The 25,163-nt window shown below is 37.0% G+C and overlaps 2 protein-coding genes and 1 long non-coding RNA gene across 3 annotated transcripts in view; 1 reads left to right on the top strand and 2 right to left on the bottom strand.

Annotated features, from left to right (window-relative positions):
• Nucleotides 1–25,163, top strand: part of LOC137252408 (uncharacterized) — a 100,810-nt gene that overhangs the window by 4,151 nt on the left and 71,496 nt on the right. The window lies entirely within an intron of this gene.
• LOC137252406 (uncharacterized) overlaps nt 8,559–25,163 on the bottom strand; it is a 46,114-nt gene continuing 29,509 nt past the window's right edge. Inside the window, exons 5-9 of the mRNA XM_067788047.1 lie at nt 24,913–25,067; nt 24,478–24,837; nt 22,136–22,225; nt 9,348–9,502; nt 8,559–9,267 (exon numbers count right to left, since the gene is read on the bottom strand). Of these exons, the coding sequence (XP_067644148.1) occupies nt 8,646–9,267; nt 9,348–9,502; nt 22,136–22,225; nt 24,478–24,837; nt 24,913–25,067 (1,382 nt within the window). The 3' untranslated portion in view covers nt 8,559–8,645. The remainder of the gene's footprint in view (nt 9,268–9,347; nt 9,503–22,135; nt 22,226–24,477; nt 24,838–24,912; nt 25,068–25,163) is intronic.
• LOC137252407 (uncharacterized) lies at nt 10,194–14,913 on the bottom strand. The gene is made up of 2 exons (XM_067788048.1): nt 12,960–14,913; nt 10,194–10,285 (listed from the first exon to the last, which is right to left on the bottom strand). The coding sequence occupies exons 1-2, from the start codon at nt 14,083–14,085 to the stop codon at nt 10,257–10,259; spliced, it is 1,155 nt and encodes a 384-aa protein (XP_067644149.1). The 5' UTR covers nt 14,086–14,913; the 3' UTR covers nt 10,194–10,256.

Raw genomic sequence — 25,163 nt, 5'->3', positions numbered from 1 at the left:
TGGTCGAAAAATTGACCCTTTCGCAATTTTTTTTTTTCGCAGGTTCGAAAATTATTTTTTTGGGTATGCGTAGTGGAACTTTTTTTTCTGAGCCCAAATCCTATCGAAAAATCGATGGCGCGATATCGGTTAACTGTCGTCCATACAAATCGACCCAGGGTAACGTACATATTTTTATGTTTTACATTTGTACATTAGGTAAATAATATTTAGTTTTAAAAAAATTTTGTACAAATATATGTAATTCCATTTGGGGAAAGAGTTGTAATAAGAGGGGAAAAATATAATTCAGAAAGGTCCAATAGATAAAATTGGTCTGTACTTTCTATAACGGGAAATGATTTAAAATGTTCTGAAAACAACACAATTGAGTGTTCAATGCATACAAATACTTAGGTGTTCTCCTCACTTGTCAGTTATCTTTTACTAAGCACTTAGATTCAAAGTTGGTGGATGCTAAAAACGCTATTAACGCAACGTGGTTGAGCTACATTAACAACCCCCGTATCTGTTTGAGCCAGAAATTAAATATCTTTGAGGCTGCTTCCAGGTCCATCATGTTTTATGGCGCACAAGTATGGGGAGTCGCCCATTTCGACCAAGTCGAGAAACTCTTTAGATTTTTTATAAAAAAGCTGATTTTCCTTCCCTCTAACACGTCTACACATGCTTTATATTGCTCATTGTCTCAGAATTACTCATGACAGACTACCTCGCATCCTAGCAGTGGGGACAGCTTAGTTGGGGATCTCTTGGGTAAACGTGTGGAAAGAACTCGCTAACAGAGTTAATTTACCTTTCATTACGGAATTTTTAATAGCTAATATTCAGGTTTTCACGTCTTCGCTTTTAGATCGCCTTGCTGAGAGTAATACCAGTATGTTCCTAGAAATGGCTCAAAAGTCTACTACCCACGATCTGTACCCTATGTTAGTGCCATGAGAGAGTTCATATTTCACGGATGATTTCACCGCTTATGCCGTTAGCTTAATTCTACGTGCAAGGGGAGGTTTGTTGAACCTAAACGCAAGAGCTTATAAAAACATATCCTCCCCATTTTGCACAGTGTGTAACTTGCAGGTGGCAGAAGACGCTTATCACTTTATTGGTTCATGTCCTATATATAACAATATTCGTTTGCTCTATTTTGGGGAAAGAACTTTAGATATGGCAAAGGTCATTGCTATTTTAAATGGATATAATTTCGACTCTCTTGCCAAGTTTCTTGCAATCAGCATTAAATTCAGGAACTTAATATTAAACGAATTCTCATAGCTTGTAAGCATTTTATTTAACAAGCAACGCGACATGCAACAAATTCTGTTATTGTCGTGATTTTGTACTTTTATTTATTTATTTTATTTATATGTTTGTTCGATTTTCATTGTAGCTTTAGTCATAAGCTGTATTCTGATTTGTTAAAATAAATATATACTACTACTACTAATACTACTGCATACAAAAATTACTTTGCTTTCAAGTATAATAATGCCCTTTATTTCAAATAATTTCAAAGATTTTAACATTAGGAAATATCCAACTTTATAAGTAGTCCCTTTTATTTCAACAAGTGTTATAAAATTGTAGGTTTCATTCATTAATAGTTCGCATTCAAAAGAATTTATTTACTTTTTTACTATAAAATTGGTTTTTAAATGTTTCTTTTGATTGCTTTTCGAAAATGCAGTTGCCATCAAATCCTTTATTTAAAAGCAAACGATTTGAAAATTTTAGCATACATTTAATAGCGACTGAAAAGGTGCATTTCGTCTATTTATTTATTTATTTTATTAGTCTACAAATTTAACAATTAATCAGACTAAATATAGTTACGGATTACAGATAAATTACAGAAGCACACAAATTGAACAAAATTATATTATAAAATATGTATATATATTATTAAATCAGTTGTCGGGATGGACTGTGATGCCGAGCAACAGGAATTGATTATTAGTGCTGTCTGAATGGACTTGATTTCGAGCAGCTGATGTATATTTGACACACAACAAATAGGGCTGCGATGTGTGGGAGGTTGCAACGGACGTTATTCTAATCCACCCGCCCAAAGTTACTGGAGTTGGTGATAAGAGTGGGAGGTTGGAAATGTGTGATTCCAAGCAACCCACCCAAATCATTGCGTATTTAAAGTAGTCAGCAGATATTTTTTATTACGTAGAGTGAGTCACACGTATCAATGTTTTGAAGAGGTTCGTGCATTTCAAAATTCGAACCTGCATGTGCTTATATGATGGTCTAAAGGGAACATTAAATAAAATTTCACCAAGCAGGGGTAATACAATTGGCATACGATTTTATTTCTCTGTGCTTGGACTCGAACCTGAAACACCACACATGATCCTACATTTCTTATGATTGTAGCGTAATGAAGGAGAAAATAAAACTTCGGTTAAAACCGGTCCAAACAGCTGTCCGTAAATCGTATGATGGTTCTTAATTTATACCTTCAGTTTATCTAAAGACTCATCGTCGAATTCTGTTTTTAAAATTTCGTCTATAATTTCAATTAATGTGCACAAAAGTTTCGAATATTTATTGCGTAGCGGTATTAAATCTCCAATTATCCTTCAAACATATCGTGCATAATATCTCCGGTAAAATTATTTACAACTTGAAATGAATTTATATTATTGAATGGAATTGTCAGACATACCAGTTAACTTTATTCGTTTTTCTCGTATATCTTCTGTAGCAAGGTTTTCTGCATAGTTTAACTCATTCCGAAGTTTACTTTCTATTTCCTCGACAATAAACGAAGTTTCTTCTTTATTACATAAACAGTATCGACAAAAGTAATTAGATGAAAAACTTTTAGTGTAGCCGAGAATACTATTTAAACCTGAGTTATCACCCACAACTAGTGCTAGAACAAAATAAATTTTTTTTCTTGTATTATCACAGCTAATGTCAATACCCTCTTCTTCAAGATTTTTAATTTCTTCGACTAGTAGTTTCAATGATGCATCATTTCCAAACTGTTTGTATTTACTTCTGAAGAAAAGAGCTGGGAATATATTTTCTAGTCGCGATTGGTAGTGCTGTGTGTGCAAAGTGGGGAAACTGTAATAAAATGCAGTTATCGATTGTGTCCCTCTATGTTACTTGTTGTAAATTCTAATTATTTTTGATTTATTTTGCACACTATATACACTTACAAAATCATGTGACGAAGAACTGCATGTCTGTGAACATGAAGGAGGTTCAATGCCAATGTTCCGCTGTCGCCACTGCTGCATAAAATCAACAATGTCAGAATTGACTGAAGCTGTATCACACGTTGACACGCTGCTGTAACCCTAAAATATTTTGCGAAAAATTAGCTTAAACATTCACCAAGACTTTGAAATACTTACGTTTCCTTTCCTCCAAGTTATGAGCTTGTGGCGGAATTCTACTCTAGCTACAATAGTGTCGTTCTTGAACAAATCTGCAAGGTCAGACTCCGTCAGATATTTCAAATTGGTAATTTATTGCTTGCGCTGAAATTGCAGAAAATAAAATAAAAAATAAAACAATGACATATGTATTTGCAAATCACCTTTGAGTCTGCGATTTTTTAAGGAAAACCCCACTCCAAAATCAGTTGACAAAATTCCGTGCCTGCTGTATCAGGATTATTCATATCATCCGCCTCAAGAGCACTCAATATATTTACCGAAACCAATTCACTATTGTTAAGACTCATTGTTATTCTATTAATTTTAATTAAATTAAATCTCACTTTAAACAACGCCCACGCATTTAACACTGTCCACGAAAATTTGACAACTAAATATCAACAATGAGTTGCTCTATTTTGCACAAAGTATCAAGAGTTGCCGTTATTCTCATCGAATAAACTATATTTTCGGTTAGTTTAACCAACCAAAATAGTACATTTACAATTCTAACGGTTAGTTAAACTATTTTTATGGTTAAAAATCTCCAAATTCGTTTAACAATTTTTTTTTCGATTAGATTAACCACCTGAATTGTACTTATTGTTTGTGCTTTCAATGTAAAATAGAAAAATAGTTTATTAACCTTTTTCAGTTATATTAACCTCTTTTTTTCTTTCTGTGTACGACACTTCCCCTTCGGATAGCGAAGATGCATAACAAATCGCCGGTACCATGCCAAAGTCACGAATGTGCCATTTTTGTTTTAACGAAATATTAGATATGTCGAATTTTTCAAAGCCAAAAAAACAAATGTGCATTTTTTTGAAAAAAAAAATTAAAAAATCATTTTTCAATTAACATTACTTAGTGGTTTACAAAAGTAAACCTTCCAATAGTGGTTGAAAAATACAAAATTAAATCTCAATTTTTAACAATGTCTTACGCGTTTTTCTCAAAACATCAAATATGCACATTCGTGACTTTGGCATTGGACCGACGAAATTTCATCACTGTATCTTTAACCGTTCTCGAGATATCGCTACCGAAAGTCGGTGAAAACCGTTTATAAAAGGTGTGAGAGTCCTAAAGGCTTGGTTTCCTCGAAAGCGGTGCCGCTATATACCGGCCGCTACATAGCGGAAGAGTACGTTGTCAAAAATGCTGCAATATAAAAGTAATTACGTGGAGACTAAGAAGACGGTGAAGCTCACCGTAATGTAATATAGCGGTACGGCATAATTTATTACGGCCGTCATGACGGTAGAAACTCGTTCATCAACGTTTTTCACCACCGCTATTCTGAAAGCGGTGAATATTTTGTCAAATATCTTAAAAATAAACAAATCTTCAGACTTCAAATTTATTATTAAAAATCTATTTACAAAAAAAAAAAAAAATAAAACAAGCAAAAAAACGGGAAAAAGGATCAATTTAGTCAAAATATCATCGATGGAATCGGCTGGATAAGCTCTTCCAGCTTTACAAAAAAAGCGTTGCCACTAATTACGGTGAGTATAGCAACCGTTCTTTAGCGGCACCGTTTCCGAGGAATCGCTGAAATCTCGAATAAATAACTCCAATATTCAGTATTGCAAAATGGTCTTTATTTAGAGTACTTTGGAAGTAGTACTTCACAATTATACTTCACTAATAGCGTGTTTAAATAAAACTAAAAAAAAAAAAAATTATTCCTCATTCCTCAGCTTGCGCTGCTTTTATACTCTCTGTTGCCTCGTTCGCATATTTCTCCTAAGGTGTAGACGTTTCACAAACATGCCTTCTAGAACACTTGTATCCCATCTTCGTTATTTAGCATATACATGTATATCTGTTGTTTATGTTTTTCTTCTAGCCATATGCGCGTGTATGTGTGAGTAACAACTTTCTTATGTGAAATAATCTCTCTGCTTCAAGGAGCTGGTTATGTGTATGGAATATTCTTCGTTGCATTTTACATAAGTGTGGCTACTTGCTTTAATGTGTACATGTGTGGTCGCTTGCTGTTTTTGTTGTTGTGATTATTTACTAACAGCATAGTGATACTAACATTCGCCACAGTATTTTCAAAGCGTATTTTTGTATTTTTATATACAAAGTCGGGGTGCTATCTAACGATATTTATTTTTTACCCTGGAGCGGGTCCTCTATGATAAGGATGACGCATGAAAATGTTCGTTACTTTATCTTGAATCGTTCTGAAGATAACTCTACTAAAAGCTGACGAAAAGCTCCTTAAAATAAGTAGATGTTGCCACGCACATTTTTATACCTTTCATGAAAATGAAATGGTACATTAATTTCGTCACGAATCTCAAAATTGTACGTCCTTAAAGGAAAATAGATAGACCCACCAATAAGTATACCAAAATGATCAGGATGAAGAGCTGAGTTGATTTAGCCATGCCCGTTTGTCTTTTTGTATGCAAACTAGTCCCTCAATTTTTTGAGATATCTTGATAAAATTGGGTGAGCGCGAAAATTTAGGTGTCAGATTAGATATTTGTCCGAACCGGCCGGATCGGACCACTATAGCATATATCCCCCATATAACCGATTTTTCAAAAAAGAGGATTTTTGTCATATATCTTTCTCAATTTCGTATATAGCATATATTTTTGTCCGAAAAAATCAAAGAGATATATATATGGTATGTATCCCATACAACCGATTTTTCAGATAACAAACTTTTCGTAATTTCTGCCTCTTTTTTACGGCTAGAATCTTCAAATTTCATCAAATACTTACGCTAACGTCATATATTGTTGAAATAAGTGATTCGTGGTCATAGTTATTACATGCAGACCACAAAAAAAGTAGAACTTTGCATCCTCACACAAAGTACCTACCTATTTTTTTATTTTATATTTATCTTAAAAATCTCTTAGGTATGTACATCTGTTCACTATATATTTCTTATCTTATACAGCCGATTATTTGGATATTACGAATGGGATAAGATTATTGTTCAGCCCCATTCATGAAAGGTATGAAGTCCCGTCCTTACTTGTTTTTTATATTTGAGTAGATTTCACAAGCTATACGTTGACAAACCTCGTGAAAATTTTGTAGATAATAGCTTAATCAAGTATTGAAACATAGACGAATTTTAATTATTCAATTATGGAGCTTTTCGGCCATTTTTTTGAAATAAAACAGTCGTTTATTTTCTCTTCTACCCGTTTCGACGAATTTTGTTTATAGGAAATATTTGATATATAAAAAGAGGACGTGGCTATATACGTATTCTGTATTTGAAATAAAATCCTTACTCTGTCTAGAAATAAATATGTCAAATTTCATTTCAATACTGCTGTTTAAACGAAAGTTATTGCAAAAAAACATGTGACGATGAGCCTCCGGAGCGAAAGTTTGACTGATGGATAAGCAAATGTAACTTACTTTTATTTTTTGGTTAAAGGATTTCCAACTTTTCGATCGAGGCTTCCGTTTCTTCTCGGTAGTTTCTACTGCTTTTCTTCGGCATGGTGTACCAATCTTTCTTTCATTGCAGGATCTTTTGTACTTTAGTCGGAAGCATTATATCGTCCATGTCGTGCTAAATAAAGTGAGGTAAAAAACTGCAGAGACAAAGAGACAACTTTTCGGGTTGTGGTTATTTTTGTTGTTGTTGTAGCAGTGCTTCGCCCCATCCAATAGGAGCGACAAATCACAAATTGTCTTCAATGTCCTCTAACGGGAGTCCAAGGAAACTTGCTGTTTCAACAGGGGTGGACCATAGTGAGAGGGGTGTTAGAGGCGTTGGTTCCACATTACAATTGAAGAGATGGTTGGTGTCATGTGGGGACACATTGCAAGCAGGGCATACATTTTGTATGTCGGGGTTTATTTTGAATAGGTAAGAGTTTAACCTGTTACAGTACCTAGATCTAAATTGAGCTAGAGTGACGTGCGTTTCCCTAGGGAGTGTGCATTCCTCTTCTGCTAGTTTTGGGTATTGTTCTTTAAGTACATGATTCACCGGGCAATTCCCGGCATAGAGGTCCAACGCCTGTTTAATTTGTTAACTCTTCGGGTGTGTTTCTTTTGTTTTGCAGTCATCTGCGTAGGAGGCTCCTTCTGGTTGAAAAGGGTGTGTAGATACATATGTAGAAATTAAACTCCATAAGGCAGCCACTGTTTGTTCTTTACTGATTTGGATATTCTTTTTTTCTCACTTTGCTATAATGTAGTGAGCGAGTCAATTTGAAAACGAGAGCGATAAATATGTGAATGATAAATCAATAAAAATAGTTTTCACTTTAAAACTCTTCAAATGCTCGTTCATGAGTGGGGCATGGTTCAACTATATCGCACACTAAAAACAAAAGAGTCATAACTTAAAATTTTTCAAAATCGGTTTTTCTATAAACCAAATCACAGTACACCTTAAATTTCGTTGTCATTATTTTTTTCTTTAATTGGAAAATTACCGTTATGGCAGTTTTGGTGTTGATTGCATCGCTTGCGTTGTATCAACTAATGAGTACTATTTTTAGTTGTGTCAATGTGCTTAAGAACAAGTGAACAGCTTTTTTACGCATAAAGCGTATTATTTTAAATTCTGACTATCTTGTTGCAAACAAGTTTTAACTTTGTTGTGTATTAATTAAAATTGTGTCTTTTTATACGTAATGAGTAAGTAAATTTGCTGGTATTATTGTGAAATGTGCCTTTTTATGATGAAATAATTGTCATAAATAGTCATAATTCAAAATTGCTATATATTTTGTCCGTAAACGAATATCTACAACAAAAATTCGTCAATTAATTTTATAATGAAGGTCTCCTCCTTTGAAAAACTGGATTTCAATATAACATTACAGACGTTTTCACATAAACCGTTTTTCTTCTCTCCTGAACATTTACATTTTTCAAGTTGTGACTCTTTTGTAGTTAGTGTGCGATATAATTGAGCCATGTGAGTGTGGCATATAAGTGAAGATTAAATTGTGAAAAGAAGTGTTTATGCAAATGCTCCTTAGTTTTGAAAACGATGAGTACTTCTTTTTTAAACAAATACTCATCGGAGCAAGAGCGTATTTTGATGGTTCTCTGAACCCTCGTGAAAAACTAACTCTGAGTTAAAAAGAGGACTTGTAGTTCTGCAATTGGGTCTAAATTTGTAAATTTCTTGTTAAATCGCCAATGACAAAATCATTTTGCTTTCGTTTACGCTATATCAAATCGTTTATTTTCGAGTGTATCATTTTTTAATTATTTATTCTAACATTTCGAGTATTATAGCTAAGCGCTAATGAAATTTTTCTCATAATAATAACCTTTACAATATTTGCAACTTAACCGTTGTGCGTTAAAATCAATTGGATTTAATGAACGAAAATATTTGTCTACTGCATCAAGTATTTCGGTTTGCTTACTTTCGAGAAATTCATATGTGAGATTCGTATATTTTGTGACACATAATGTAAACATTTCATATAAAACCTTTTCAGTGGGTATAAAAATATTTAAAATCTTACTTGTATTATCAACATATTCATTTAAAAATGTACGCGTTAAATTCAATAAGAGATAAAAACTTTTCTCACACATAAAAGTTGCCATTGTTTGCAGTAAATCGATAAAGCTATTCGTATTTAATATGTTACGTACAAAATTGAAACCAGCTAAAGCTAGCAATTGTATGGTATTCAGTTCACCATCCGCTGTATAAGTAATTAACAATGGTATTTCACTGATTGCATTACATATAATTGTGGAAGTAGATGCACCAGTCAATAATGCACCAATTTGTTGTATAAATGCCTCTTTTGATGGTATATTATTAACAATACGTATAAGATCCATATTTCTTAGATTTCTGCCTAAACGGGTATTACCGCTCGACATTTTTTCATACACGTTTCTGTAAATATAAAAAGCAAGCAAATATTTTTATTATTTTTTATTATTTTTTATTTTAATGTGACAATCTTTCAAATTCACCTGGTTTGTTTGGATATAGCCCGACGAAGTGAAACGCTACCACCACGAGTAGGAATTTTTGAAACCAATGCCAAATTGTTAATTGAATGTGTGAAAACCAACAGTGAAGATGCCAATTGTAGAATATCTAAACTATTTGGACCTTCGTCGTAAGTCTGTAGAAAGTTAAGTTGAATATTTATATTGTGACGACTATTAGCAATACTAAGGGATACTATCATCTCTAAGCCGATACTAAGCAGTCACTTGTATCTACATAAACAAACAGATTACTAAACGTCCAAACGGAATAACAGCCAAACTCAAGTCTGTAGTTAAACTTTAGCTGCTAAAATAATCTAAGTTTGTACGGCAGCCATAGTTCTCAAAAATCCCATTTGTGGGGAAGGTGCCACGCCTGCTTTTCCCCAATTCCACATTTTACTGGAGGTGTTAGGACTTAACCTCATATAGCTCCTTACCAATTTTTATTATCCTACCATATCCAGAGATATAAGTGTTATATCTTCGTATATATTTATATATGACTCGCAGAAAGTGGTGTGCACGCGTTTAAGGTTAAAATCCAAGTGTCTTTTATTTCATTATTTTTCTTTCTTACATTCTATGTTTCTTACGTTCTAATGACAGAGTTGCCAGATTATTCACATTTCATTGTGGATATCTCACACGCCAAACCTTTAAGATTGGTTGGTGTACCCAAAAAAGAATCGAAAATTAACAATCAGTCTCTAATGACTTTGCCAGCCTTTCGGGGTCTCAAGTTGCGCTTTGGTGTATCTGTGCCATCACACGACGGAGCCCCCACACAGCTTTCCAATTCGGGACCAGTGACGCGATCATTGGTGGACTCCGTATTACTCATGCCCGCATCCACATTTTTATCACTACTACTGATATCTTTCCTTCTTATTTGATCTGAATGTCTTTTGATTGATCTATTGTTGTGAGTGAAAATGCATTGATACGTCTGTAAGCCAAGTTTCTTATGTATTGTTGCTGGAGACCATGTTGGCTTGTTTGGGTCCCTGTAGTCCCTGATATATACATTTTGTCCTTCATCAAACTCAATATTACGTTTTCCTTTGTAGTAGTCAATGCTTTTACTTTGACTTTTTAGTATAGCGTCTTTTGTCGTGGGTGGTTTCAAAATATCGAACCTAGTTTTCAAAGCTCTACCAAAGAAAAGTTTTGCTGGTGTTTCACCAGTTGTGCAATGAGGTGAATTTCTATAATCAAATAAAAAGCGGTTTATAATGATGCTTAAGTTATCTTTGCAATTATTTTTAAGGTTTGCGAAAATTGATTTTTTTAAGACCTTCACAAAACATTCTGCTTGACCATTAGTAGATGGGTGACCTGGGGCAGTGAGTACGTGCCTAATGCCATTGGTTTTCAAGAAATGCTGAAAGTCAGCTGATGTGAACTGCCGACCGTTATCACTCACTACTACGTCGACTAGTCCATTGCGAGAAAATAGCTCTCTCATTGTTTTGACCGTAAAGTCCGACGTTATATGTTTCGTTAGAAAGACTTCCACCCACTTGGAAAACGAGTCAATAATTACAAATGCATATTGGCTTTTGATCGGCCCTGCAAAATCTATGTGTATGCGCTTCCAAGAAGCGTCTGTGGGTTTCCACGGAATCAATGTGCTTTTATTAGGACTATCTTGACGTTCTTGGCATGCCTCACAGTTCCTAATCAAAACTTCGAGGTCTTTGTCTAATCCTGGCCACCAAACATATGAACGCGCTAATGATTTCGTCTTCACCATGCCTAGGTGAGATATGTGCAAATATTCTAAAACTGCGCCCTGCAATTTTTTTGGAACTACTACTCGATATCCCCACATGATACAATTGTGTTCTGTAGATAATTCGGATTCCTTATTTTTAAAGGGTTTGAATTCATCACCTTTTAAGCTATTTAAGGCCCCTCTTTCTACAGACCATAATACCTTTGAAAGGACTGGATCGCGTCGAGTTTCCTTAGCTATGGCTTTGAAATTTAGGTTTAAATAATTTTTGCTTTCAATAAGGTTTATGTAATTGCATTCATAATGATCACTCACAGTTGTTGCTTGTGGTAATCTAGATATACAATCTGCATTATTCAATGTCCCTTTGATAAATTCAACTTTGTAGTCGAAACCCGATAGGACCAAAGCCCATCTTTGCAACCTAGCAGAAGCCATCACAGGTAGCCCCTTATGTTCTCCAAAAATTGTCGTTAGCGGCTTATGGTCTGTTCGTAAGGTGAACTGGTGGCCTAAAAGATATTGCTTTAATTTGGTTATGGAATAAATAATCGCCAGAGCTTCTTTTTCCAATGTGCTATATTTTGTTTCGGTCTTGGAAAGTGCTCTCGAAATAAATGCTACGGGTTTTACTTCGTTATTGGGGGACTTGTGAGCAAGTACACCCGCAACCGAAGTATTGCAGGCGTCTGTGGTTAGAATAATTTCTAAGTTGGGATTGAAATGTGCAAGAATTTGATTAGAAGTAACTTCTCTTTTTATGGATCTGTATGCTTCCTCACATTTCTGATTCCATTCGAATATTGTGTCCTTTTTTAACAGATCATACAAGGGTGACATTATTTCTGCAAACTTGTGGATAAATTTAGAATAATAATTGGCCATTCCTGTGAAGGCTCCAAGTTCCGACACATTTTTAGGAGTAGGTGCATTAATTATGATGTTTTCATCATTTTTGCTTAATCCATGCTTATCAATATTAAATCCTAAATATGATATTTTTGACTTGAAAAACTGACATTTTTTTATGTTGAGCTTGAGATTTGCCGATCTTAATTTGTTTAACACAGCTCTCAGGGTTTCTAAATGTGTCTTCGTGTCCGGACCAGTGACAGTTATGTCATCCTGATAAACCACTACATGTTTTATATCTCTAAATAAATTTTCCATGGTTTTTTGAAAAATTGCCGCTGCAGTCTTAACACCGAAGGGCAAACGTTTTACCTTAAAAATTCCTACATGTGTACTCCATGTACAAATCTTCTGCGAATTTTCATCCAATAACAATTGGTTGTACGCTTGCGATAAGTCGAGTTTCGTGAATAATTCACCGCCTTGAAGAGCAGCAAAAATTTCATCAATCCTTGGTAGTGGATATTGGAAGTTCTCTAGAAATTTGTTTATTGTGACTTTATAATCTGCACATACACGTATATCTCCATCCGATTTTAGTATAGGAACTAGAGGGGTTCCCCAATCGGAATTGTCTACCTGCTCTAACATACCCTGTTTTACTAAATCACTCAACTTAGCTTCAATTTTGTCTTTCCATGCCAAGGGTACGGGGCGTGGTTTAAAAAAAATTGGATTTGCATTGCTGCTTAGTTTTAAGGAAATTGTCTTGCCATTAAAGGCACCGAGGCCACTACTAAATACATCGAAAAATTCTTCTTTAATTGAATTCGCAATAACACTGTGGTCATTACTTGGGTACGCTGCATTGACTTGAACTAGGTCAAAGCCAAATGCTCTTAAAAAACTACGTCCTAACAAGGGAGGATTTTCCGTCTTGGTCACAACAACAACAATCATCTTGGTATTACCTTTGCATCTGATCAATGCATCAAACTCACCCAATATTGCAATCCGCTCGCCGCTGTAATCCACATACGGAACTTTACATTTCCTAAGGATTGATTTTTCTTTAATTTGTTGATAAAGTGATGACGGAATTAGGGTGCACGGAGCCCCCGTGTCACATTCGGCTTCTACCCTTGTATTATTGATTGAAACGCATAGTGTGTAGGCTCCACTCGCGTTATTCGTACACTGAACACTAAAAATAGAGTTAGAAAAAACACAATCGTTATCAGTATCAGTATATAAAAAATGATCTGAGTCCGATACACAGTTTACAGCATTGTTCTTGTTTTGTCTACTTTTGCATACTGATGCCAAGTGCCCAGTTTTACCGCATTTGTAACATTTGCTCTCTCTATATTTACATGCTGAAGCTTCGTGGTTTCGCCACCCACAGTGACAGCACGGTTTCTTTTTGTTGGAATTATTCTTTCCACTATTTGAATTGCCTGTTGTTTTATTGTTATTGCTGCTGCTACGTGTTGTTTGTTGTCTTGAATGTGCGGACTTCTTTACGAAATTTACGGCACCATCTTCGTGTGCTGCAGCTTTTACTCCCACGGTACGAGACGCTAATTTTGTTTCGACGATCAGCGCCTTTCTTAACGCTTGTTCAATGGTTAACTTCTCGTCTTCCTCGCAAATTCGCTCAAAAATTTCATTAGGTAATCCCACTATGAATTTATCCAGTACGAAGGCGTCTAAGTTTGGACCAAACTTACAATTTAGAGCCAATTTCTTTACTCTAGCAAACCACATGGCCACGGTTTCCTCATCCTGTCTGCAGGCTACGTGGAATTTTCGGCGTTCATGAAAAATTATTGTGGGCGGAGTAAATTGAGTGTGCATCATTTCGCACAAATCTTTGTACGCTTTAGACGACGGGCTACTAGGACTGCACAAACTGTGTATTACACTGTATGCCTCCGCACCAATTGATTTCAATAAAATCGCTTTTTTTGCATTGTCATCTGTGCACCTAACCTCACAAAAATGAATTTCCAAACGCTCCTTCCATATGTCCCACGACATTTGCGTTGGTGAGAACTCCGGAATACTTGCTGACTGGAACAAGGTGATGTTTGAAGTTGAGACCACATCGCTTGGATTAGGAGTCATCTCGTCGCCAATTTGTTATATCTTCGTATATATTTATATATGACTCGCAGAAAGTGGTGTGCACGCGTTTAAGGTTAAAATCCAAGTGTCTTTTATTTCATTATTTTTCTTTCTTACATTCTATGTTTCTTACGTTCTAATGACAGAGTTGCCAGATTATTCACATTTCATTGTGGATATCTCACAATAAGGTATGATATATTTCATTTGTATGGGAGGTGCCACGCCCCCTTCTCCCTCACCCCACATTTTCTTGGTGGTGTTAGGGACTGACCTCATATAACTCCTTACTGAATTTCAATGTTCTAGCATGAATACCTTCAGATTTATGCAGTATCAAAGATTCCATTTGTATGGCAGATGCCACGCCCCTTTTATATATCGGAATTATTTTTAGCCTATGACCATCCCTGGAAGGTTTCAAGTGGGTTGTGATCGGTCGATCCGTTTAGGACGCAACCCGATCTATACCTACATACATACATGCATAATTTGAATTTTATATATATAGATGTACCTTACTGTGACGAATATTATCATCACTGAGCCTATACTAAGCAGCCACTCGTATGTACGTAAACAAACCAATCATCATGTACACACATACATACAAGGCAGCAGAGATATACTCACAACGCATTTCATCATCAGCCGAAGTAGTACTCACATATACACACGCTATGGATACAAACTACAAATATACATGTACATATATACTGATAACCAAGCATGAAGTTCACGAAATTGTTAGACCTTAAGAGAATTGGGTGAACGAGGAAACCGAGAGTATAAAAGCAGTGCAAGCTGAGTTGTATGCAACCAGTTTGATTTAAGCACGCTATTGGTTGTGAAGTATAAGTGTTATTGTGAAGTACACTCAAAGTAGTTCAATAAAGACCATTTTGCATTATTGAATATTGGAGTTATTTATTCAATATTTTAGCGATTCGAACGTTAGCAGAAGGTTTGGAATAAGCGGAATTTCACTAAATTCGTTACAATACATGTAAGTCGGGTGAGGAGGCACTGTGACAGCACGCATATACCAACACATATGGCAGCGCAAATGTAAAACACTCAAGGCGAATAACGAGCGCACAGCCTGAGTAAATCAGCTCGGAGAAAATCTAATAGCGAGCGGACAAGTGGGTCGTAATCAGCCGTCGACCAAAGCAGCCGTCGTTACTATAATTATTCGCTGTACCAACCTACTTTAATTGTAATCCACTTTAAACCATAACTTTAATTGTACTTATTTTTGAATACTCAACTTTGAATTGAATAATAAACGTTATTAATTGCATAACTTTACATTTGGGGGCTCAACCTGCCGAACCTTAATACAAATTGAATCAAACTTATGTAAGTTGCAGCCGAATTGAAGAACAATAGGCAAGCAGTGCAATAAAGTGAAGTGGGCAAAACAGTACTTCTACAGTTGCAGTTCAGTCGCAAAAAAAAAAAAGGGTCGTTGATCGGTCAAAAAAAATTCCGTTCAACGCATATGACTCGTGCTAGTCGCCAAAGCGCAGGCGATTCAAAAAACACCACCAAAGTCAAAAAGCAGACAAAGCAGGTAGAGGAAGTGAGACGGCGTTACAACACACGCTCAACAAAGCAGGCAACGAGGTGGAGAGAATACGCTCAGACAGCTTCCAAGAAAGTCATGGCCGAAGCAGAGCAGCAGAAAGCAGTAACAGAAGCAGCGGCAATGGCAGAACAAAACAAAACAGTGGAATGTAAGAATAATGAATTGCTACAACAGCTGGTGCAATTGCTTACATTGAAAATCCAAGCAGACGAAACAAAGCAGGCCGAAACCAAAATTACGGCAGAAAGTTTTGGCAAAATTATACCCGAATTTGATGGAGGAAATATGCCAGTGAAACACTGGTTTACTAACTTTGAATTAAACGCAGCTGCATACGGTTTGAACAATGTACAGAAGTACGTGCAAGCAAGGGCGAAAATGACGAAAACTGCGAAACTTTTTCTTGAATCGGTAGCTGTTTACGAATATGGTGCAATGCGCACAATGTTGGAAGACGAATTTGACAAGTCAAAAATGTGTAGTGCTGATGTTCACGCAGAGCTACGAGAACGGAAAAAACAAAAGAATGAGAGTTTCCACGAATATGTGCTGCAGATGAAGAAATTGACTACACGTAGTAATATAGACACGCAGTCGGTGATTCGTTATATAGTTGGTGGACTGCAATTAAAAGACGAATTTAAATACAACCTTTGGAGCTGTAAGTCATATAAGGAATTGCAAGATCAATACGAAGTTTACGAGAAAATAGTTTTGCGGGAAAAAAGCAACAAAGAGCATAAAGGGCAAGTACACGTAAACGAGAAGCGTTCGCACATTTCAAGCGAAAAGAAAACACATTGCTTTAACTGTGGCGCTACGGATCATATGCGGAAAAATTGCCAAGCAGAAACAAAGTGTTTTCGTTGCAATAAAAGTGGGCATATGTCGAAAGACTGTCCAACTGTAGCTGCTGCTGTAAACCTGGTTCATAATTCGAAACGCTGTAAAAACATAAAGATTAACAACGTCGAAGTAAGCGGGTTAGTAGACACGGGCGCAGATATAACTATTATGAAAAAAAGTACATTCGAAAAAGTTGGTGGAGGTGTGCTGCAAACATATATGCAACAGCTTCGCGGCCTCGGTACTAAATCTACAAAACCAATTGGGTGTTTCGTTGCTGAAGTAGGTGTTGACGACTTACTGACGCAGCAAAAATTCATTGTAGTATCTGACAAAGACGTTATGTATGATGCGCTACTGGGTTACGATTTTATTTCGAAGTTCAACTTGGCGGCGACGGCAGATGGATATAAGTTTTCTCCACTAAACGTGGGGGAAACTTATGAGGATCTTAATCAGATAAGTATTTATAATGTAACCGACACAAATTCTCATGTTGATGTTCCTCCGCAGTACGAAGCCGAAATTCGCTCCTTGATTGCCGACTACAAGCCAATCGATTATGTTGAGGAATGTCCAGTTGTATTGAAGATCATTCCGGATGGTAACGTTGTCCCGTTCAGGCACGCTCCAAGTCGCATACCATTCCACGAAGTTGAAGCAGTCAACAAGCAAATTGATGAGTGGCTTAGAGCTGGAATCATAAGACAGTCTACGTCCAACTTCGCCAGCCGCATGGTTATCGTGAAGAAAAAGGACGGTACGTGCCGCATTTGTGTGGATTTTCGAAAACTTAACTCGGCTGTACTAAAAGATTGTTTTCCGGTCCCTATAATTGAGGACGTACTCGAAAAGTTGCAGAAGTCGAAATTTTTTACGGTTTTGGATTTGGAAAATGGGTTTTTCCACGTCCCCATTGAAGAGAGTAGCAAAAAATACACCGCTTTCACAACAACAAGGGGGCTTTACGAATTTAATAGGGCTCCGTTTGGCTTCTGCAACTCTCCCGCCGTTTTTATACGTTTCGTTAACTACGTCTTCCAGAATCTAATAAATAATAACGTATTAGACTTATATATGGACGATATTATCATTCACGCAGAAACAGCTGATGATTGTCTTCGTAAGACAAAGCTGGTTTTTGCAACGGCAGCAGAACACGGTTTGAAAATCAAATGGCCAAAATGCCATTTTATGCAGGCATCTGTAAGTTTCCTGGGTCACTTGGTTAAAGATGGATGCGTGTGGCCAGGCAAAGAGAAAACGGATGCGGTTAATAAGTTTGAAATCCCAAAAAATGTTAAGGCCGTGCAGTCGTTTTTAGGCCTAACGGGATTTTTTCGAAAGTTCATTAAAGGATACTCACACATCGCCAGACCATTAACAAATCTACTACGTAAAGACTCTGTGTTTGCTATCGGTCCAGCTGAAGTCGAAGCTGTACAAACGCTGAAAAATTGTTTGACTAAAGAGCCAGTACTAAGGTTGTACAACAGAAATGCAAAGACTGAGGTACATACAGATGCGTCGAAGGATGGTTTCGGTGCAACACTATTGCATTACATTATGTTTTGGAAGCGAAGGCGGTATACCTCGCTTTTAAAAAGTTTCGTCACTACCTATTGGGTATTCATTTTAAGCTAGTGACTGATTGCGCGGCGTTCAAACAAACGTTAAGTAAAAAGGATGTACCCCGAGAAGTTGCCTCGTGGGTGGTTTATTTGCAAGACTTCGACTTTAGTGTAGAACATCGAGCAGGCGAAAGGTTAAAGCACGTTGATTGCCTCAGTCGATACCCACAGCAGGTTATGATAGTAGCGTCGGAGTTGGCGGCTCGTATTAAAAAAGCACAGCAAGAGGATACAATGACTAAAGCAATCGCAGATCTACTGGATAGCCGACCATACGGAGCTTTTAAAATAAAAGGTGGGCTGTTATATAAAAATATTGAGGGTAACGATCTTTTGGTGGTTCCAAAGCAGATGGAAAAAGAAATTATTGTCGATGCTCATAATGTTGGTCACTTTGCGGTGCAAAAAACTATGCATGCTATACAACAAAATTATTGGATACCACACCTGGAACAAAAAGTTACGCAGGTAATCAACAATTGTGTGAAATGTATCATTTATAATAAGAAGTTGGGTAAAAAAGAGGGTTATCTGCACGCAATTGATAAAGGTGACCAACCATTGCATACGTTGCATATTGACCATCTGGGACCAATGGACGCTACCTCAAAGCAGTATAAATATATCTTGGCAATCGTCGACGCGTTTACCAAATTTGTGTGGCTGTACCCCACAAAGAGCACAGGTTGCGAAGAAGCGGTTCAGAAGCTGGAGTCATGGTCTGCGGTTTTTGGAAACCCCGCACGCATAGTTACCGATAGAGGTGCCGCGTTCACGGCACATATGTTTTCCGAGCACGTAAAGGAGAGGGGTATTGATCACATCTGGAGCACTACCGGGGTCCCACGTGGAAACGGACAGATCGAAAGAGTGAATCGAACGGTTATGTCGATTATTGCAAAGCTCTCGGCAGAAGAACCTGCAAAATGGTTCAAGTTAGTTCCAAAAGTACAGCAAGCTATTAATTCACATACTCATGCGTCTACAAAGCGGCCGCCGTTTGAACTTATGTTTGGTGTCAAAATGAACCACACATGCAGTGATCAGATACAACTTTTACTCGAGCAGGAGCTATATGATGCATACGACGAAGGGCGGCACAATTTGCGGCAAGAGGCGAGGCACGAAATCGAGCGCGCTCAGAATCAATACAAAAAGCAGTTTGATAGCAAACGAAAGAAGGAATACGGGTACAAGATCGGCGATTTAGTAGCAATACGACGCACGCAGTTTGTAGCCGGACGAAAGCTGGCTAGCGAATATCTCGGCCCGTACGAAATCACACAAGTTAAACGAAATGGCCGGTTCAACGTTAGAAAGGCGGCAGATGTAGAGGGGCCATGTAATACGTCCACGAGTTGCGATAATATGAAACTTTGGAAGTATACAGTCAACAACGAAGAGCTTTTGTCATCTGAGGCAGATGACTAATCAGGGTGGCCGAATGTAAGTCGGGTGAGGAGGCACTGTGACAGCACGCATATACCAACACATATGGCAGCGCAAATGTAAAACACTCAAGGCGAATAACGAGCGCACAGCCTGAGTAAATCAGCTCGGAGAAAATCTAATAGCGAGCGGACAAGTGGGTCGTAATCAGCCGTCGACCAAAGCAGCCGTCGTTACTATAATTATTCGCTGTACCAACCTACTTTAATTGTAATCCACTTTAAACCATAACTTTAATTGTACTTATTTTTGAATACTCAACTTTGAATTGAATAATAAACGTTATTAATTGCATAACTTTACATACATATATCTTCAGAATGGGTGATTAACGAATATTTATTATTCATGTTTTTTCCTTTTTGCAATAAACAACCTAAACCATTTGGATAGTCGAATTAACCTTCATGTGGCCGGGATATGTGTGTAAACCACGGTGACGTTAAAGAAGGAGTTATATTTTTCTTGCGGCGGCCGCCGTGGTGTGATGGTAGCGTGCTTCGCCTACCACAACGAGATCCTGGGTTCACGCCCCGGGCAAAACAACATCAAAATTTTTGAAAACAACGTTTCTCAATTAGAATACAATTTTTCTAAGCGGGGTCGCCCCTCGACAATGTTTGGCAAGCACTCCGAGTATATCTTTGCCATGAAAAACTCTGAGTGAAAACTCATCTCCCATGCAGATGCCGCACGGAGTCGGCATAAAACAAGTCCCGTCACTCCAATTTGTAGGAAAAATTAAAAGGGGCACGACGCAAATTGGAAGATATGGTCGGCCTAGAATATCTTCGGAGGTTCTAGCGCCTTACATTTTTTTATATTAATTTATTAAACATTTATATTTCAGCTTTTATAAATTGAACAAGCATGCTTATATATAGTAATAATAACCGTTGCAAAATTTCATTGTGCGACATGTCTTCATGTGTTCTGTTTCCTGCATTCGCGAGATTGTTGTTGTTTTTTATTTTTTAATTATCTATGATGGCACTATCGATCGTTTTGCAACTCTAAACCCGTCTTCATCTTTTAGTATTGTGAAGTAGCCTTTATAGCCTGTAGAAAACTGCAGGGACGGGGTACATCCAGCGCAACTCGTATCACATTCGCCGACACAGTGCGATACACTGGCAAACACACAATTATCAAACTTTGCATACTCAGGACACGCATGAAGCCACGAGCCATCGTAACCATTCGTCAACATGTTTTCATTCGAACACCCCAAATGTGAATTAAAACAGTCTCTCATCCATTATCAGTTCAAGATAATTGAGTTACTTGATGCTTTGCCCTGGTGTGCGACTCCGCGGCAATCTCAGTAGCAAACCAGTATTTTCTCAGTTGCGGTCAACGATATGTTGCCCTAGTTCGCCACTTTTTCGCACAGACCCGGGCAAAGCAACATCCAAATAATTTAAAAAAAACCTGCTCAGAAAAAATGCATATGCCTGTCACTGTTGCTAAAATTTGGCAGATATTGTGATGATATGTTATAAAAAGTAACATTGCTGCAATAACAGCAGCTCTAATACATTCCACCACAACGCTGTTTAAGGACAAGTATATATAATCGATTTTTGCAGATGGTAGGTTTTTATGTGTATATTAATCTACAAGCTGATCTAAGCTTCTATCGTTAACGGTTCAATTTCTACGTTATAGTGGGTGGGGTTAACCGACTAAAAGGGATAAGTATACATATCTATTGAACCAAGCAAGATAGAATCGAATTTATTTTTGCAGATGGTAGGTTTTTATGTGTATATTAATCCACAACATGATCCAAGGTTCTATCGCTAACGGTTCAATTTCTACGTCATACTGGGTGGGGTTAACCGACTAAAAGGGATAAGTGTCCATATCTATTGAACCAAGCAAGATAGAATCAATTTTGTTTTTGCAGATGATAGCTTTTTATGTGTATATTAATCCACAAGCTGATCCAAGGTTGTATCGTTAACGGTTCAATTTCCCTATTTGCTTTAAGTCTTAAGGTTAATCATATGTACACTCTTATACACTGTGACGAATATTATCATCATTAAGCCGATACTAAGCAGCCACTCGTATGCACGTAAACAAATCAATCGTCATGTACACACATATATACAAGGCAGCACGGAGATACTCACAAGATGCACATATGTATACGCACGCATTTGCATACAAACTACAAATATACATGGCTGGTAACTAAGCATGAAGTTCACGAAATTACTAGACCTTAGGAGAAATGGGTGAACGAGGAAACCGAGAGTATAAAAGCAGCGCAAGCTGAGGCATGACTAATCAGTTTTCATTTAAGCACGCTATTGGTTGTGAAAGTGTTATTGTGAAGTACAAAGTCAAATTAGTCTAATAAAGACCATTTTGCATTATTGAATATTGGAGTTAGTTATTCAACAGTTTAGCGATTCGAACGTTAGCAGAAGGTTTGGAATAAGCGGAATTACCCTAAATTCATTACAATACTATAGTCATTTATCTAAAAAAGTTGAATAAAAGAATATACATTATATATACTTACCAAATATAACTCATAAATAGTATTTACTATATCACTACCAGACAGTACTAGAGAGGATACATTTATTCCGCCTACTGCAACTTTTGCTGCCTGGTGAATAAAAAAGAGAGCATCAAGCAAACTTTGTAAAGTTGTTAGTCTCAGGTTAGGTAGACCTAGGAAATGTAGTCATACTGACTGCTGAGTGGAATATCACCGCCCTGCTTCGGTTTTTTTTTGTTTTTTTTTTTTTCAAAAAAATACTACTTTAACCCAGTATTATAGCGATTTCACCTCGAAATTTTATATAAGAAACTGAAAACTTGCATACGCCTTTATTTTGGGATGTACGGCTTGAGTTATTCGAGTACAGAGGTACCAAAGCTGAAGTGTTTCACAAATATTTCGCATCCTATGGCTTAATCCCGTTCTGCGCTCAGTACGAAGCTGTTCATCAAAGACATCTTCACCTGTTCAGCCTAAAGTATTTTTTTCGTAGGCTCAACCATTCCAGAGTTACAGCGCGGAAAGCGGTAGTAGTCGTTAAAACTTTGCCTCGGGCGTGACTCTAGAATGTGTTTGTATGATATGGGTATCAAATTAAAGGTATTAATGAGTGTTTCAAAAGGGAGTGGCCCTTAGTTGTATATGTGAAGGCGTTTTCGATATATCGACCAAAATGTGGACCAGGGTGACCCAGAACATCAGCTGTCGGGTATCGCTAATTTATTTATATGTGTAATACCACGAACAGTATTCCTGCCATGATTCCAAGGGCTTTTGATTTCGCCCTGCAGAACTTTTTCATTTTCTTCTACTTAATATGGTAGGTGTCTCACCCATTTTACAAAGTTTTTTCTAAAGTTATATTTTGCGTCAAAAAACCAATCCAACCACCATTTTTCATCCCTTTATACCATACCAAGATAAAGTGAGTTCAGATAAGTACGTGAACTAAGTTTAGTAAAGATATATCGATTCTTGGTCAAGTTAACGGCCGAGCGAAAGACGGTCGACTGTGTATAAAAACTGGGCGTGGTTTCAGCCGATTTCGCTCATTTTCACAGAAAACAGTGTTCGGTATAGAAGCTATCCTATTTCACAAGGATTCGTCAATTTTTGTTCGATTTATGGCGTTAAAAGTATCCTAGACAAACTAAATGAAAAAGGGCGGAGCCACGCCCATTTTGCAGTTGTCTTTTATTTTTGTATTTTGTTGCACCATATCATTACTGGAGTTGAATGTTTACATAATTTACTTATATACTGTAAAGATATTAAATTTTTGTTAAAATTTGACTTAAAAAAAAAAAATTTATTTTAAAGAGTGGGCGTGTCCGATTTTGCTAATTCTTATTTGGAACATATATAGTAATAGGAGTACCGTTCCTGCCAAATTTCATCACGATATCTTCAACGACTGCCAAATTACAGCTTGCAAAACTTTTAAATTACCTTCTTTTAAAAGTAGACAATGCCACACCCATTATCCCAAATTTTGCAAATTTTCTATTCTGCGTCATAAGGTGAACCCTCTTACCAAGTTTCATCGCTTTATCCGTCTTTGGTAATGAATTATCGCACTTTTTCGGTTTTTCGAAATTTTCGATATCGAAAAAGTGGGCATGGTTATAGTCCGATTTCGTTCATTTTAAATAGCGACCTGAGATGAGTGCCCAGGAACCTACATACGAAATTTCATTAGGATACCTCAAAATTTACTCAAGTTATCGTGTTTACGGACATACAGACGGACATGGCTTTTTTTGCCCAAATCAGTTTGATATATAAAAGTCGTCTATATCTACCTCGATTAGTTTATGCCGTTACAGGGTACCGTTATGCGAACAAATATACTCTGTGAGCTCTGCTCAGCTGAGTATAAAAACGAAAATGCTGCCTTCAATAAATTTTTAAATTTAGTATTAGTATATTTTTTATATCAATGATTTGCGTTTTTAGTTCATAAACAACAATTCTGGGCCCGTATGGTGTTATACGATCACGGGCCCAAATTGAACTGAACGCAAATCGAGCAAGTATAGGAAATGAGCTATTCTTTATTTATTTATTTATTTAGCGCAAATCGAGCAAGTATAGGAAATGAGCTATTCGTCGAAAAGCCACCTTCACAATGCTAATATAAAGGCGTATGAAAGTTTCAGCTTCTGGACTGACTGCATCAATTTTTATAGTTTTATTGACTATGTCACCATTTTGTAATTCGGCTTTAATTATGGCTTTCTTCTTCATCAAACCGATTTCTGATATAGGGCATTTTCAAACTAATAGCCGAGATAATGGCAATGTTCCACTTAGGCTACGAAATGTGTTTTTTTTTGTTTAAAATTTTTTTCACTCACTAAAGGCACTCCTTTACCAGCCGAGCTCGCATATGTTAACGCCTTCGTAGCACCTGCTGCACCCATACCCGCGACTCCACCTGCTACACCTAACCATTTTCCTCTAGCTTCACGATCAGCTAGTGATGTCGTTTGCCCATGTTTATAGCGATCTTTTAAATGTGTAGCAGATCGTACTGTTGCATACGCGCTTGTTGCCAATGATACCAATGTTGCCGTTAACATAACGGGTGCCGCAATGGGCATAACCATGGAGAGGGCAAGTGGTGCAGTACCAGAAATTAGTCCACCCACACCAATTGCAGTTTCAAAATTTTTCAATGACTTTGTGTTTGGTGTGGCACATATTTGAAGATTGGTCTGTGTTTGAGAAAGGTGGCGGAGTTAGCATTGAGACGTAAAAAAAACATAAAAATATTTACGCATCACAATTACCTCGTCATTCTCGTTTAAAGTGTAGACTCCATTTGTTGGTGCTACCATGGTGCCACTTGGAAGTACATTATTTTTCAAATATTTTTGCCAATTTGGATAGATACGAGAGTGTTCATCAATAAAAATCATACAACAACCAGAGCTATTGTTCGACGCTTCGCAAAAAGAAATAAATGAAATTAATGAATACAACGATATCGTTTGGTAAGATATAAGAACATTTTTGTAATACAGAGGTACATAATAACCCG

This window comes from Eurosta solidaginis, chromosome 5 (assembly GCF_040869045.1).
Source record: "Eurosta solidaginis isolate ZX-2024a chromosome 5, ASM4086904v1, whole genome shotgun sequence".
Taxonomy (NCBI): domain Eukaryota; kingdom Metazoa; phylum Arthropoda; class Insecta; order Diptera; family Tephritidae; genus Eurosta; species Eurosta solidaginis.
This window is presented reverse-complemented; position numbering and strand designations above follow the sequence as displayed.

Coding starts and splice junctions, on each gene's coding strand:
- LOC137252407 (XM_067788048.1), bottom strand. CDS start 14,085: ATGACTCCTAATCCAAGCGATGTGGTCTCAACTTCAAACATCACCTTG. Junction 10,286..12,959: donor CGAGCGGATTGCAATATTGG/GTGAGTTTGATG, acceptor TCACAACAATAG/ATCAATCAAAAGACATTCAG.